This window comes from Anolis carolinensis, chromosome 4 (assembly GCF_035594765.1).
Source record: "Anolis carolinensis isolate JA03-04 chromosome 4, rAnoCar3.1.pri, whole genome shotgun sequence".
Taxonomy (NCBI): Eukaryota; Metazoa; Chordata; class Lepidosauria; order Squamata; family Dactyloidae; genus Anolis; species Anolis carolinensis.
The window spans coordinates 58,774,889-58,791,666 of record NC_085844.1 but is presented as its reverse complement, the minus strand read 5'-3'; the positions used below and the strand labels follow the sequence as shown (position 1 = coordinate 58,791,666).

General features: G+C 38.6%; 1 protein-coding gene across 2 annotated transcripts in view; it reads right to left on the bottom strand.

Annotated features, from left to right (window-relative positions):
• smchd1 (structural maintenance of chromosomes flexible hinge domain containing 1) overlaps positions 1 to 16,778 on the bottom strand; it is a 114,324-nt gene that overhangs the window by 53,856 nt on the left and 43,690 nt on the right. For both annotated transcript variants that reach the window (XM_062980466.1, XM_062980467.1), the window contains 6 exons: positions 13,765 to 13,861; positions 13,041 to 13,113; positions 11,195 to 11,334; positions 9,756 to 9,890; positions 8,535 to 8,762; positions 4,971 to 5,119 (listed from right to left, as the gene is read on the bottom strand). In XM_062980466.1, coding sequence (XP_062836536.1) covers positions 4,971 to 5,119; positions 8,535 to 8,762; positions 9,756 to 9,890; positions 11,195 to 11,334; positions 13,041 to 13,113; positions 13,765 to 13,861 — 822 coding nt within the window. The remainder of the gene's footprint in view (positions 1 to 4,970; positions 5,120 to 8,534; positions 8,763 to 9,755; positions 9,891 to 11,194; positions 11,335 to 13,040; positions 13,114 to 13,764; positions 13,862 to 16,778) is intronic.

Here is a 16,778-nt window from a genome sequence, read left to right as displayed (position 1 = left end):
GTGGCAGACATCCATCCAGTCGGTGAAAACAAGACCTGGAGTTGACTGTAATTCAGACCACTAACTTCTTATTGCAAAATTTAGAATCAGACTAAAGAGAATGGGGAAAATACACAGACCAATTAGATATGATCTCACAAATATTCCTAATGAATATGCAGTGGAAGTGAAGAATAGATTTCAGGGACTAGACTTGATAAATAGAGTCCCAGAAGAACTATGGACAGAAGTTCACAACATTGTTCAGGAGGCAGCAACAAAGTACGTCCCAAAGAAAAAGAAATCCAAGAAGGCAAAATGGTTGTCTGCTGAGACACTGGAAGTAGCCCAAGAAGAAGGAAGGCGAAAGGAAACAGCGATAGGGGGAGATATTCCCAACTAAATGCACAATTCCAGAGGTTAGCCAGGAGAGACAAGGAACTATTTTTAAACAAGCAAAGCATGGAAGTGGAAGAAGACAACAGAATAGGAAGGACAAGAGACCTCTTCTAGAAAATCAGAAACATCGGAGGCAAATTTCAGGCAAAAATGGGCATGATCAAAAACAAAGATAGTAAGGACCTAACAAAAGTTGAAGAAATCAAGAAAAGGTGGTGGGAATATACAGAAGATCTGTATAGGAAGGATAATAATATAGAGGATAGCTTTGACGGTGTGGTGAGTGAATTAGAACCAGACATCCTGAGAAGTGAGGTTGAATGGGCCTTAAGAAGCACTGCTAACAACAAGGCAGCAGGAGACGATGGGATCCCAGCTGAACTGTTTAAAATCTTGAAAGATGATGCTGTCAAGGTGATGCATGCCATATGCCAGCAAATATGGAAAACACAAGATTGGCCATCAGATTGGAAAAAATCAATTTATATCCCCATACCAAAAAAGGGAAATGCTAAAGAATGCTCAAACTTCTGTACAGTGGCCCTTATTTCCCATGCCAGTAAGGTAATGCTCAAGATCCTGCAAGGCAGACTCCAGCAATACATGGAGCGAGAGTTGCCAGATGTCCAAGCTGGGTTCAGAAAAGGCAGAGGAACGAGACACCAAATTGCCAATATCCGCTGGATAATGGAGGAAGCCTGGGAGTTTCAGAAAAACATCTACTTCTGCTTTATTGACTATTCTAAAGACTTCGACTGTGTGGATCATAATAAACTATGGCATGTTCTTGGTGGTATGGGGATATCAAGTCACCTTGTCTGTCTTCTGAGAAATCTGTATAAAGACCAAGTAGCCACAGTAAGAACAAACCACGGAACAACAGACTGGTTCAAGATTGGGAAAGGAGTACGGCAGAGCTGTATACTATCGCCCTACCTATTCAACTTGTACGCAGAACACATCATGTGACATGTGGGGCTTGATGAATCCAAGGCTGGAGTTAAAATTTCTGGAAGAAACATTAACAACCTTAGGTATGCAGATGATACCACTCTGATGGCTGAAAGTGAGGAAGAGCTGAGGAGCCTTATCACCAAGGTGAAAGAAGAAAGTGCAAAAGCTGGGTTGCAGTTAAACATCAAGAAAACCAAGATCATGGCAACCAGACCGATTGACAACTGGCAAATAGAGGGAGAAAACGTGGAGGCAGTGACAGACTTTATATTTCTAGGCGCGAAGATCACTGCAGATGCAGACTGCAGCCAGGAAATCAGAAGACGTCTACTTCTTGGGATGAGAGCAATGGCCAACCTCGATAAAATACTGAAAAGCAGAGACATCACACTGGCAAGGAAGATCCGCATAGTGAAAGCAATGGTATTCCCCATAGTAACCTATGGATGCGAGAGCTGGACCATAAGGAAGGCTGAGCGAAGGAAGATAAACACTTTTGAATTATGGTGCTGGAGGAAAATCCTGAGAGTGCCTTAGAATCATAGAATCATAGAATAGTAGAGTTGGAAGAGACCACATGGGCCATCTAGTCCAACCCCCTGCCAAGAAGCAGGAAATCGCATTCAAAGCACCCCCGACAGATGGCCATCCAGCCTCTGCTTAAAAGCCTCCAAGGAAGGAGCCTCCACCACAGCCCCGGGGAGAGAGTTCCACTGTCGAACAACTCTCACAGTGAGGAAGTTCTTCCTGATGTTCAGGTGGAATCTCCTTTCCTGTATTTTGAAGCCATTGTTCCGTGTCCTAGTCTGCAGGGCAGCAGAAAACAAGCTTGCTCCCTCTTCCCTATGACTTCCCTTCACATATTTGTACATGGCTATCATGTCTCCTCTCAGCCTTCTCTTCTGCAGGCTAAACATGCCCAGCTCTTTAAGCCGCTCCTCATAGGGCTTGTTCTCCAGACCCTTAATCATTTTAGTCGCCCTCCTCTGGACGCTTTCCAGCTTGTCAACATCTCCCTTCAACTGTGGTGCCCAAAATTGGACACAGTATTCCAGGTGTGGTCTGACCAAGGCAGAATAGAGGGGGAGCATAACTTCCCTGGATCTAGACGCTATTCCCCTATTGATGCAGGCCAGAATCCCATTGGCTTTTTTAGCAGCCGCATCACATTGTTGGCTCATGTTTAACTTGTTGTCCACGAGGACTCCAAGGTCTTTTTCGCACACACTGCTGTCAAGCCAGGCGTCCCCCATTCTGTATCTTTGATTTCCATTTTTTCTGCCGAAGTGAAGTATCTTGCATTTGTCCCTGTTGAACTTCATTTTGTTAGTTTTGGCCCATCTCTCTAGTCTGTCAAGATCGTTTTGAATTCTGCTCCTGTCTTCTGGAGTGTTAGCTATCCCTCCCAGTTTTGTGTCGTCTGCAAACTTGATGATCGTGCCTTCTAACCCTTCGTCTAAGTCGTTAATAAAGATGTTGAACAGAACCGGGCCCAGGACGGAGCCCTGCGGCACAGGACGGAGCCCTGCGGACCTTGGACCGCAAGAAGATCCAACCAGTCCATCCTCCAGGAAATAATGCCCGATTGCTCACTGGAGGGAAGGATATTAGAGGCAAAGTTGATGTATTTTGGCCACATCATGAGAAGACAGGAAAGCTTGGAGAAGATCATGATGCTGGGGGAAAGGAAGGAAAAAGGAAGAGAGACCGACCAAGGGCGAGATGGATGGACGGTATCCTTGAAGTGACTGGCTCGTCCTTGAAGGAACTGGGGGCGGCAACGGCCGACAGGGAGCTCTGGTGTGGACTGGTCCATGAGGTCACGAAGAGTCAAAAACGACTGAATGAGTGAGACAACGACGACTGTACCTTAATTTTTATCAAAAAAGGAACCATCCCCTTATCTGAGTACAGTGACGAATGTCTGGTGTAGCAAAAGGCTATGTGCCCACAGTTGTGAGATATGCTCTCTAAATACTGCTGGGCATGTGTTGTATGCTGAGCTGAGTGTTGTTAAAAGCAAAAAAGGTTCCTCCTGACTAGCTACTGAAAGTAACCTTCAGTTCACCCTTTGATGATCAACCTGACCCTGCTGTTTTTATCTTGGATTTATGACCTGGGGCTGCTCATCAATTTCTCTATTTGGTCTTTGTTTTGATTTAGAGCTTCTTGACCTTGGACTTTTTATCTATCAATCATCTTCACTATCAACATGAACAGTATTAGCAAGCTGTGCCACCTCCCCCCTCCCAACCACTGGAAAATTCAAGTTTTTGTTTTGTTTTGTAATCACAGCTTGCTGTACAGTTCACATTCGGAATCGTGGCTAAATTCAACCATTGATAATTTAAACAAATGATCTTCAGTAAAGAGAGTTAGAAGTTGGCTTTTAAAAAAACAATTAACCATACTTAGTGTTGGTATGGACAACATGGTAGGCTATTTTAAAGCAAAAACATCTACACTTTTCCTCCCACCCATGCGCATACTGTACCTGTAGCTCATTGTCACTTGTTTCTGCTTGTTAAATTAATTATAACATGATGTGCAAACAACCATTATGTTCTGCAATATACCTACTTAAAGTAGTTAATGTATCATATATGCTGTATTAAGGACTTACCAACCTTAATGTTTAAATGAAAATGACAATAAAAATGTCCTTGTCTACTATAATCAAGAGCAGGGGTCCCCAAACTAAGGCCCGGGGGCCAGATGCGGCCCTCCAAGGTCATTTACCCGGCCCCTGCCCTCAGTTTTAGACTTAGGCTTGCCCAAAGTCTGAAATGACTTGAAGGCACACAACAACAACAATCCTACTTGACTATCTCATTGGTCAAAAGCAGGCCCACACCCCATTGAAATCCCGATAGGTTTATGTTGGTTAAAATTGTTTTTATTTTTAAATATTGTAATTGTTCATTTACTAATATTGTGCGATGGTAATAATATAATATATTGTGTATACATATAATGTGGCGCAGGCGGGAGAGCAAGACAGCTGCAATTAACTGCAATGAATAATTCTGACCAGGAGGTCATGAGTTCGAGGCCCGCTCGGAGCCTATGTTTGTTTGTCTTTGTTCTATGTTAAAAGGCATTGAATGTTTGCCTATATGTGTAATGTGATCCACCCTGAGTCCCCTTCGGGGTGAGAAGGGCGGAATATAAATGCTGTAAATAAATAAATAAATAAATAAATAATATTATAATGTAATACAATATAATAATAATACAATATAATAATATTAATTATATATTATTACTAAAAATATTACAGTATAGTGGTATAGTACAATATAGTAATATATAATGCTAATATTGTGCTATGCTGATAATATAATATATTGTATCTACATACAACTTGTAAGCCGCTCTGAGAGAGGGTGGGGTATAAATGTAGTAAATAAATAAATAAGTAATTGTTGTTGGGGGGGGGGGGTTTGCACTACAAATAAGATGTGCAGTGTGCATAGAAATTTGTTCATTTTTTTTAAAATGATAATTCGGCCCCGCAATAGTCTGAGGGACCATGAACCGGCCCTCCACTTTAAAAGTTTGAGGACCCCTGATCAAGAGAAACAGCTGTTGAACAATTTAAATAAATAAAACAAAAAATATGAATGAAAAGTACAAACCTGACTGTAAAACCACTTCCCAGTGATACATGTTCATCATGGAATGTCACCTCGTTATAGCGCAGATCGTTTACAGATGTTGGCACTTTCACATCTGGTAAAAAACCATTAAGTAATTGTTCTCTATCAATTGTTGGAGTCCAGTTTACCTAAGAAATAAAATATTTTCAATGGTGACAAGTACAATTGAAAGTAATCTTTTCTCCTACCCACCCACCACTTGACCTATTAAAGGGGGGCAAAACACCTCTTTAAAAATACTTGCTGGAAATTAAGTTAATTATATATTTCGATTGCAGATTTCTAGTTTAATATGAATAAATAGGTTTAATTGGTCTCACCTTCTTGAAGTAGAGACCAATACAGAACCTTTTCAAGTACACTGCATTCAACCATCTGAACATTTTTCCTAACAAAATGACTCAGTTTTGGATCCTTTGAAAAACTTGGAACATTTTTAAAACTAAACAGTTACTTCATACTTCATGGACTGCCAGGGAGCCAGGTCAATTTTACAGCAAAGTGTCCCCCCAAAATATATCCTCACTCTATGTCACCTTCATAGACTTTAAAGCCGCCTTTGACTCCATTTCTCGAGTTAAATTATGGGGAAAACTGGAGAGCTCTACAATCGATCAACGTCTTTTCCATCTAATCCGCTTACTCCATGAAGGGACCTCACTGAAAATAAGATGTAAGCCTCAAGGACACCTCAGTGAGGCAGTTTGAATGGAAAAAGGTGTCAAGCAAGGCTGCATCCTGGCCCCTCTACTGTGTAACTTCTACATCAACTTCATGGTGGACCATCTTCACAACATGGGTTTCCATCCCCCAAAACTCGCAGGAAGACATATTTCCACCTTACTTTATGCAGATGATGCAGCTGTACTCTCAAGAACACCCACTGGCCTCAAGAGAGCATTGAAAGCACTAACACAATACTGCAAAGCAGATCAGCTCCAACTGAATTATAAGAAAACCAAAATCATAGCATTTGCTATTACAAAAGACCCAAGAGTCACGATTGGAGCATAGACGGATATAAAATCGAGCAGGTCTCATGTTTCAAATATCTGGTAGTCCTCCAATCCAACAGCATCGGAAGAGCCCATGGAGACCACATGGCTAAGTCTGCTCAAAGGAGCTCATTTGCCATTCTAAAATACCTCAAGTCAAGAGGGAGGGGGCACTTCATACCTGCAGCATTCAAATTATTTGAAGCCAAATCAGTGGCACAACTCCTGTATGGAACCCAGCTAGCCCCTTCTCCAATTTTGCCCCCCCCCCCCCCCCCTAGAGCTTGTACAATCAAAATGCATCTCCAATGCCATTCTGAGATTGGAGACAGCCTTCATGAAAGTGGAGGCCAGAGTGTGGGTGGTCATACTCAACTACGGGCTCAAAATATCTTGCGATCCCCCTCATTTTGCCCCATTAACCATGATGGATGAGTTCCAGTCCATATGGAAACAGGCTGTAGCAACAAAAATCTCATCACTGGGCTTCTCTCCAAGGTTGCTACGCAGTATGGAGCCCAATCAAGCCAAAGCACTCATCAAACAACATATCTCAGACAAAGAGTGCCAATTGGATCTAGCCCATGCCCCAACCTTTATTGTGAACGAAGCCAGCAGATATCTCACCTCCCCTATGGCATACCTAACAAATCTAGAGGTTCCCAATCATTGGAGAGCCTTTACCCTGGCTCGATGCTTGAGGGCCGATACAGGAAGACCTCCTACCCAGAGAGACTCTGCCCCTGTGACTCGGGTCAAATTGAAGCAACTGAGCATGTGCTCCTCCAGGGACATTAGATCTAGGCTCATCCTGCCTTTGCTATATAATTATCCAGGCCATTCAGGACAATTTTATACTACCCTGCTGCTCTCAGATACCAACCTACAATGCTGCCAAGTTTTGTGTAGCAGCACTTAAAATCCGCCAAGTGAGGACTGGATCAAAAAGTGGTGGAGGCTCCTTCTTTGGAGGCTTTTAAGCAGAGGCTGGATGGCCATCTGTCGGGGGGTGCTTTGAATGCGATTTCCTGCTTCTTAGCAGGGGGTTGGACTGGATGGCCCATGGGGTCTCTTCCAACTTTACTATTCTATGATTCTATGATTAACAATCTATCAGCTAACTGATATGTAAATCAGTTCTTCCCACCCGAGTCCCCTAGATTTGTGCCCTGAATGCTCCTACCCCTCCATCAACCTCTCTCTCCATCCCTTTTTAGTCCCCTCCCTTTTCTAAATAGTTTTGTGTTTCAGCCTTCAACATACCTTTGTTTTTTAGCCTTTTAGATTTTAATGTACAATGCTTCTATAAGTCTGTACCTCACTTATGCTGGTCTATGACTGCAATAAAGATTTTGATTTGAGCAGAGTGTCCCCAAAGGCTCCCCTTAAAGATGAACGTGTTCAACATTTTTTACATTTCACATTGGGGCAAGGGCCTCAATAAGATATTGAATAATATCCACTTGAAAATCTCCCAAATATTCAGAAAATTGTTGGATTTCCTGAATGTCCAAGGGCAGATCTGGTTGGATGAACCTGCTGTTGTTAATATAAACTCTACCTGTCATTGGGATGACATACATTACAAATTACATCAGGCCTCACCGTAACTATTAAAAAAACCTTCGAATTCCTAACTTCGGGATGGCACACTCAGCCCAATGCTATAAACTGTAGAAAGCTCCAGCAAAATGCATACTGAATAAGGGCTAGAAATACTAATAAAGTTTATTTTGTTACAGGATTCTGTTCTGGAATTGTATGCATCTATGATTCTCCTGAAAAATTTGCACCCCAGGGTAACTATATCAATTGTCTGATGGTCTTTTATTATCCCTTCTGGAAAAGCTTAGGAATATATATTACTTTTTACCAAGTTAAAAAGTACGAAATTACATTTGCAAGTAATTTTGCTTGAAATGTAGCCTGGACTTCTTCAGTCATCAATGGAAATAAAATGATAAAAATAAGGTACAGTAGAGTTCCGGTTATCTGAGATAAAGGGGCAGGCCCAATCTCAGATAACCGAACTGCTCGGATAATAGGGAGGCCCTATTATCCCTCCCGGCAATCCGGTTTAGGGAAGTGCCCCGCGATCGCTGCTGCCTAGCAACGCTTGCGGGGTGCTTCCTAAGGGGCAAGGGCTCGCCGAGGGACGTCCCTTGGTGAGCCCTCACCCCTTGGGAGGCACCCTGCAAACGTTGATAGGCAGCAGTGATCGTGGGGCACTTCCCTGGGCTGAGGGCTTGCCGAGGGACATCCCTCGGCGAGCCCTCGCCCCTTGGGAAGCAGTCCGAGAGCGTTGCCAAGCAGCAGAGATTGCAGTCCGCTTCCTCCTCCCTCTCCTTCTCTCGAACTCGAGTGGAGATGGAGAGAGAGGAGCGCCCCCAGTGGTGACTTGAATAATACGGAGTCTCAGTTAACTGGAACCTGGTTAACTGGAACTCTTCTGTACTTCTTTTTACACATCTTTTGTACTCTCGCTAACAGATTCGTGTAAAATTGTATTTACTTTAAATCAATGTTTCCATTTACTGAAAATACCTACCTTAATCTTTTCAGCCAAAGTTGGAGTTATTTTGATCTCTCTTTCCCCCTCATCATACATTTGGAAAATAAGATTTTGCATCACATCACCTGCAATCCAGTTAATTTCATCCTGGTGCTTAATATGAATAGCTTTTTCTCCCTCAACACTAAATATTTGAAGTTTTGCAACACGACTGCTAGGAAGTATTTTAATTGTCTTCTCCAGTGGTGGCACATTTTTGCAACTCTGTTCATAAAAAAAGAAGAAAGAACAAGTGAGAATACTAACAGTAAAAATCTAAACTCACACATAATATTTACACTAAAGCTTTGAAAACATGAGTTTATTAACAATTGGGTTTATATTGACACATCTTTAATAGTCTCATTTTTATTAACAGAAAAAATATGAGTTGGGACCACAAAGGTAAGATAAAGGTTTTCCCCTGACATTAAGTCTAGTCATGTCCAACTCTGGGGGTTGGTGCTCATCTCAATTTTTAAGCAGAAGAGCTGGCGTTGTCCGTAGACACCTCCAAGGTCATGTGGCCAGCATGACTGCATGGAGCGTCATTACTTTCCCACCTGAGCACTACTTGTTGATCTACTCACATTTGCAAATTTTTAAACTGGTAGATTGGCAGAAGCTGAGCTAACAGTGGGAGCTCACCCCGTTCCCCGGACCCGAACTGCCAACCTTTTGGTCAGCAAGTTCAGCAGATCAGAAGTTTAATCTGCTGCAGCACTGGGGGCGCCTAGAACCACAAAAGTCAATTTAAATCAAGCAACTCTGCATTCTTTCATTTCACTCCATATTATATAGTATTTATAAACTGGTTAAAAACAAAGAGGATAAATAGAAGAATAAGAAATCTTAAGCTAATTACTTGTTCTTGAAATGCCTTATTTATGTACTAGTTGGAACATCACTATGTAAAGTGATCTTGTAGCACCTTAAATATGAACAGAAAGAATCAAGTTGAATAAGACTTCATAGACTAATTCTGCTTCCTTAGTTCATGTCTAAGGTGCTACAAGATCCCTTTACACAGTGATGTTTGAGACTAACACATGGATAAGGTTAGACATGCCTCCTTTTCAACTCAAAAGACATTGCTTCTAAAAACAGCCATATTTGGCAAAAACATTGACTGCTTCCTTGCAACCACACAGCGCAGTATCCAAGTGTCTCACACCTCTAAATGTAAAAATGAGGTACTGCTTTGAATAGTTAACTTACAAGTATTTCAATCTTTGCATTAATGATCTGCTCCTTCTTTATATTTTGTACATGTAGAACATTACCAGTTAAAATATTTGACCCGGTACTGCTGCAGTCCACAGTATACACAGGAAGATCAGGAGCTCCGGAAAACTAATATGATGAAATATAATAGCAATTATTTATTGATTTACTATTAGATCCTGCATTTCTGTTAACAGCAGCAACAAAAAACAATTTAAACATTAAAATGTATTACAATCATTCTCATCAAACCAGAAGTCTAGACTAAAAAAATATGTGTTTTCATGTTAGTCCTAAAAGCAGCAAGAGTAGGCACTCATAACAATTCTGAGAATGGTATCTTCAACAATTTGGGGCAAAACAGAAAAAAAGATTATCCTGCTTGCCGATCATGTGGGCCTCAGCATTTTCAAGAGAGCCTCTCAATATTTGGCTAAAATGAGACAAGTGGTTCCGGAAACAACCAGGCACCCGCCGTTTAGAGCTTTGAATGTCTCAAATCCATCAACACATTGAATTGTGCTTGGAAAACAACTAGCAACCAATGAAGTAAAATTAAAGAGATGCTCAAGGGTTAAAGTATTGACAAGAAAAACTATTAATATGAATTACACTATATCTAGTAAAAACATTTTGGACACAGTAATTACTGTCATTTTAAGATAAATTTTTGCATCTTCAGCAAAAACGCAAAGCTAGTAGCTAGGGTCTTGTCTCAACCAAGAAGAAAACATATGTGCAAGAAAACATCACCAATGATGTCTCAGCAAGTGCAAATTGGTGCCTCTCTAGGAAGAGGTATACATGTTGAGGTCCTTCAGTGCATCAGAAAACAGAAGGACCTCCTGTATAGAATACAAGAAAAACTGACCCTATAGAATCAGCATGAAGAAACTGCCAAGGAAAATGAGGGCACCTCCAACAATGAGGAAACACAACGATGACAGCTACTGTCAGGCGCATACCATATAGGAGATATTCAGAACATGTCCCACTAAGAAATCACTTCCTACATCTCCAAGAGGATAGCTGTGGGGAAGATACTCAAACAGAAAACCATCAACAAGGGATACCACACACCAAATGAGGTGTCAATGTAATTGCCAACCACAACAAGATAAAATGAAAGGTGCTGGAAATTGAGGACACACTGATCAGTGGGAACAGAGGCACCAGTATGCCAGGCTGATAAGATGAATTGACAAGTGTTCTGTATTTCTGGTGCACATATCTAGAATATCAATAACTTGCAAAACCCGTCAAGAAAGTCTGAGAAATATTAACTGGTTTGTGGGTTATGCAGTGTTGGGGTGGTTTTGCATTTGGTTTTAGATCCTTGTAGTAGGACCATGTGTAACATGTAACCCTTGAACTTCTGGATATTGAACTTGCAAATATTTTTTAAAGAAAAGTAACAGAAGCCATTGACCTACCTTGCAATGAACAATTAGTTTGGGTTGCGCTGTTAGATTTCCTGCTTTATCCAGCACTTTAACATGAAAAGGAAATGCTACTCCATTCTCAGTTTTCAAAATGTCAGAATTTGGTTGGACTTCTAATTTACAAGGGGGACCTGTTCAATTTAGAAATTGGACTTGAGCTTCTGGGTTATCGTAAAAATTCAGACAACTACGAAAAGAGCAATGAAAATTTCAAGAGATACAATATTTCAAAATGTGAATATTTCAAGAAATTGTGAAAAGGGTTTTTCATGACTTCAACTCAAATAACAAATATGGCATTACCAGACTACTTTTCTCTCAAGGAACTTAACTATGTAAAGAGAATAAATAGATATAACAACTAAAAAGAACACGTTAAATTTCCAAATCACTTAGTTTTTGTTTAATTGCCTGCAAATACAAATCAATTTAAGCTCAGCATCAGTTTAAGACAGGGGTCCTCAAACATTTGAAGTGGAGGGCCGGTTCATGGTCCCTCAGACTCTTGAGGGGCCGAATTATCATTTGAAAAAAAACCCCAACTAATTCCTATGCACACTGCACATGTCTTTTTTGTAGTGCAACCCCCCCCAAAAACAATTATTTATTGTTTTATTTACTACATTTATAGCCCACCCTCTCTCACCCCGAAGGGGAGTCAGAGCGGCTTACAAGTTGTATGCACATACAATATATTACAGTATTAGCATAGCACAATATTAGCATTATATATTACTACTAGCTGTGCCCAGCCACGCGTTGCTGTGGCAAAGTGGTGGTGGTATTGGTTAAAAATTGTTGTGTAATTTTTATTTGACGTTATTTGCATTTTTTAAATTAATTTTATTGTAAGTTATATTTTTATTTATTATATTTTATTATTTTCTTGTATTATTTTTAGTTATTTTCTGTTATTATAGTATTTTATTGTATTAATTTTTAGTGTTTATTATTTTTTTTTGTGTTTTTTATTATTTTTATTGGGTTGCTAGGAGACCAAGTTGGAGGAGCTTAGCCTTCTAACTGGCAGCAATTGGATAAAAGCAATTATTCCTCTCTCTCTAATTAGGACTTTATTTTTCTTTTCTTTTTGTTGTATCAACCTAGAGGCGTGGATGATGGGTTGTGTTGTCAAATTTCGAGGTTGGGGGGCCTGTAGTTTTGTTGTTTTGTCCGCTGCCCTGATGCCATCACTCTTTTATATATATAGATATTGTACTATACCACTATAAGGTAATATTATTAGTAATATTAAATTTAATACTTAATGTATAATTAATATTATATTGTATTATTATTAGTATTATTATATTGTATGACATTATAATATTATTAATAATATAATATGTATACACAATATATTATATTATTACCATAGCACAATATTGGTAAATGAAAGAACAATACAATATTTAAAAATAAAAACAATTTTAACCAACATAAGCCTATCAGGATTTCGATGGGAAGTGTGGGCCTGCTTCTGGCCAATGAGATAATCAAGTTAAGTAGGATTGTTATTGTTGTGTGCCTTCAAGTCATTTCAGACTTTGGGTGAGCCTAAGTCTAAAACTGAGGGCGGGGGGCAGGTAAATGACCTTGGAGGGTCGCATCTGGCCCCCGGGCCTTAATTTGGGGACCTCTGGTTTAAGATATACCAACAGTTCAGGATACATCATGAGCATAATGATCCACTTCTACTAACATGACAATTCATGAAATACATTACTTCACTATTCTATTATGGTTTCAAAATGTATTTTTTTAAAAAAAAAAAATCAGCCATTTATAATACTTTTGCTCAGGAAATGCTTTCAAAGGACTCAAACACTTCTCTTACCTGGAAGAAGTTTAATTTTCAAGACCTGGGATTCTTCCTTCAGACCCGGAAGAGTGATTTTCAAAGAGAAGTTCTATCAAAATGCAATAATTTTGAAATTAATTACCAACAATGATCATGCATTAGTCATTTAGTTTTTGGAATGCAAATAATTACTATATATACTCATGCATAAGTCTAGAAAGTTTAGATAAAAACTCAACCCCAATAAGCTGGACTGACTTATCCATGAGTAAATGTAAGTACTATTCTTTAACTCTTATTTAAAAAGGAATCATTTCCCTCTCTTAGTGGTGAAAGGCGAGAGCTTGGTGCATAAAAGAAACACCAATATAGTGTTTCTGCTACAGCACTTCTGTCCTTTCTAAATGTCTGGGGTGGATAAACAGCAGTACTGGCCCTGGTTGCTAGTCTCCTGACGTAACACTGGTACTTTCTCCTCCCTGCAGAATGACCCTTGACTTGCACCATATCAAAATCTGTAATTTTGATCCCCAAACCTGCTCTTACCTTATATATATAGTTGGGTACGTACAGTACTTAGATAAACAATAACTACTACAACACAATTAATAATCACCAAAGACCCAACTGAACTGCGTATGTTTACAGTTGTCTGTCGATGCATCAATTATTATTATTATACTAATACTACATATATACAACCACACATTTACTATATAGTAAAATGTATTATTTTTATAATGGCACACATTGAACCTACCTTGCCCTGCAAACTGTTTACAAGGCCGCAAGCTGTTATTCCTTTAATGGCACAATTTGGTCCTCTTTCTACTTCTTCATAGTGTAATGTTAAACCACTACATAATTAAAAATAAAATAATTTAGCAACCAATATGACCACTTTTAAACTATAATTGAAAGGCATAAAAAGTGTTTTACCAATTAAAACATGCAGAAACAAACACTAGACCTGCCCATGAGGACATAGGGAAGAAAATGTCTTAACTGTAATTATGGGTTTTCACAGAAACAGAATATTTGAGTTGTAAGTGACTATGAAGATGGTCTTGCCCAACTACCTGCCATGCAGGACTACCCAACTAAAATGCTTCTGGAAGATGTCCATCTAAATTTTTAAAAACAACCAAAGATTGTGGGTTTGGATCAAACCTGTTTGACTCAGACCCCGAATCTGGAAAGCTTCCTTCTGACTCTGAACATCTCTTTTACTCTTCTAATGTTTCTTCTCCACTTAAGGCATGTTACCAATTAATTAAATTTGTATTATTGCTGAGTTCAACTTCACTGTTGACAAATTAGTCTGATTAAGTAATTTCCTTGAGGGGAACATCCATTGTACTTGAAAGGTATACTCTTTGGGATCTTTGAATTGTCTCCGCTTATTATTTTATTACATCTTTCAATTTAAAAAATCTTGAATCTGACTGGTCAGAAGAGATTCTGCTGTCACCATAAAGTTAGATCACTATGTCAGAAACCTGTGTTTCAGTTGCAAGGTTCGGATTTAAAAGGCATATTTCTTTCTGAAGTCAGTGGTTTAGTGATGCCTGTCTGGTAGCCCAGCAATACACACATTTCTGGATTGAATGAATCATTCTATCCTCTCCCTTCTTTTTTTTTTTTGAAAATAAATTTTTATTAAAGTTTCTAATAACGTTTACAACTTAAAATGTGAAAACCCAAGGGAAAGGGGGTAGTGGGGCTAGGTGAATGTAGAGGGTGGGCAAAGGAATACAAAAGTTGGAGGAAGGGAACAAACAACTCAAAAGAAAACAGACAAACAAAGATGAAAAAAAAACAAAAAACAAAACAAAACATAAAACAACCTTTAACTTAACCAAACCCCCAAGCAAAAACAAAAAGAAAACCTATATATATATATATATATATATATATATATATATATATATAACAGATTATAACGACAAATAAAACAAAAAATAAAATTGACTTCCATCTCTTACACAGATTCTTTACATCTTCTTACGTTTGATCTATTTCCACTAAATACTCAATTAGATTAACATCGTAATTTGCTTTTCTCTTAAGAAGTTCTTTATCAGGTCCCAATTTGTTTGTCTTTTTGGTATGCCATTATTATTTTTCAATAGATACGTCAATTTGTCCATATTCATAATTTCCAACACTTTGTTTAACCAGCAGCTTAGCTCAGGGGTTTCTTTAGTTTTCCAATGTTTGGCATATGTCATTCTTGCCGCTGTCGTGAGGTAATTAAACAAAATTTCTTTGTTCTTATCTTTTTTGATATTAAGCATCCCCAAAAGAAAATACTTTGGGTCCAGTTCAATCTTAACCTGCAACATCTCCTGTATTTTTTGGTGGATTTCCTTCCAATATTTCTTTGCCTTTTTACATGTCCACCAACAGTGGAAAAATGTTCCTACTTGATCGTCACATTTCCAGCACCTGTTTGAGGCTCCTTTATGATAATTTGATAATTTTTGAGGGGTCAAATACCAGCGGTAAAACATTTTGATCCAGTTTTCTTTCAATTCTATAGCATATGTTATTTTTAGTCTGGAATTCCAGGCTCTTTCCCACTCTTCTAGATAGATTTTTTCCCCTATATTTTTTGCCCATTTGATCATATTTTCTTTTATTGCTACCTTATCTGTCTCCCATTCAATTAACTTTGCATAAATTATGGATATTTGTTTTTTTTCCAATCTCATTATTTTATCCCAGAAGCTCTCTTTCTCTTCAAACCCCAGATTTTTGTCTTTATTGTAATATTCTTTCAACTGCATATATTGGAACCATCCTACGTTATGGAATTTTTGATTGATCTCTTCCTGGCTTTGCAAGGAATATTTTCCATTTTCTTTGGTTAAGATATCTTTATATCTGGGCCAAATTTCTCCTCCTGTTTCTCTTCTCTGGCAAGCTTCTAATGGTGAGATCCATCTGGGTGTTTTCCAATATAACTTCTTCTTGTATTTGTCCCAAATTTTTATGAGTGAGGATCGGATAAAATGATTGCCAAATTTTTTTTCCGTAGCTTTTTTCCCATACCACAGGTATGCATGCCAACCTGCCCGTAAATCTATACCCTCCAATGTTATAATTTTAGTATTTTCCAGTGTGGCCCAATCCTTCACCCATATAAGGCCGCATGCATCGTGGTATAATTGAAAATCTGGTAGACCTAGTCCTCCTCTTTTTTTTCGTCTATTGTATAAATTCTTTTTATTCTAGGTTTTTTGCCCATCTATATAAATTTACTAATGTCTTTATTCCAATTTTTGAATTTTTGTGAATTTCTGACAATAGGGATATTTTGAAATAAAAATAACATCTTGGGGAGAATAGACATTTTTATTACTGAGATTCTTCCTAGCAATGATAATTTTAAGTACTGCCATTTTTCTAACTTCTTTTTTATTTCTCTCCATGTGAGGTCATAATTGTTCTCTAACAATTGAGAATTCCTGGCTGTTATTGTTATGCCTAAGTATTTTATTTTTTTTCCTAATCTGTATCCCTGAAATGTCTGTTAATTATTTTTGTCTTTTTTTTTTGACATATTTTTTGGCAGTATCATAGTCTTATCTGTGTTTATTTTTAGTCCCGAAATCTCTCCGAATTCTCTTATTTTGTGTAGCCACTGTTGAATCGTTTTTACTGGATCATCAATTATACAGATAAGGTCGTCCGCGAAAGCCCTAATTTTGTAGTTATGTTTTTTAATTTTGACGCCTTTCAATTTGGGATCATCTCTAATATTATTTAATA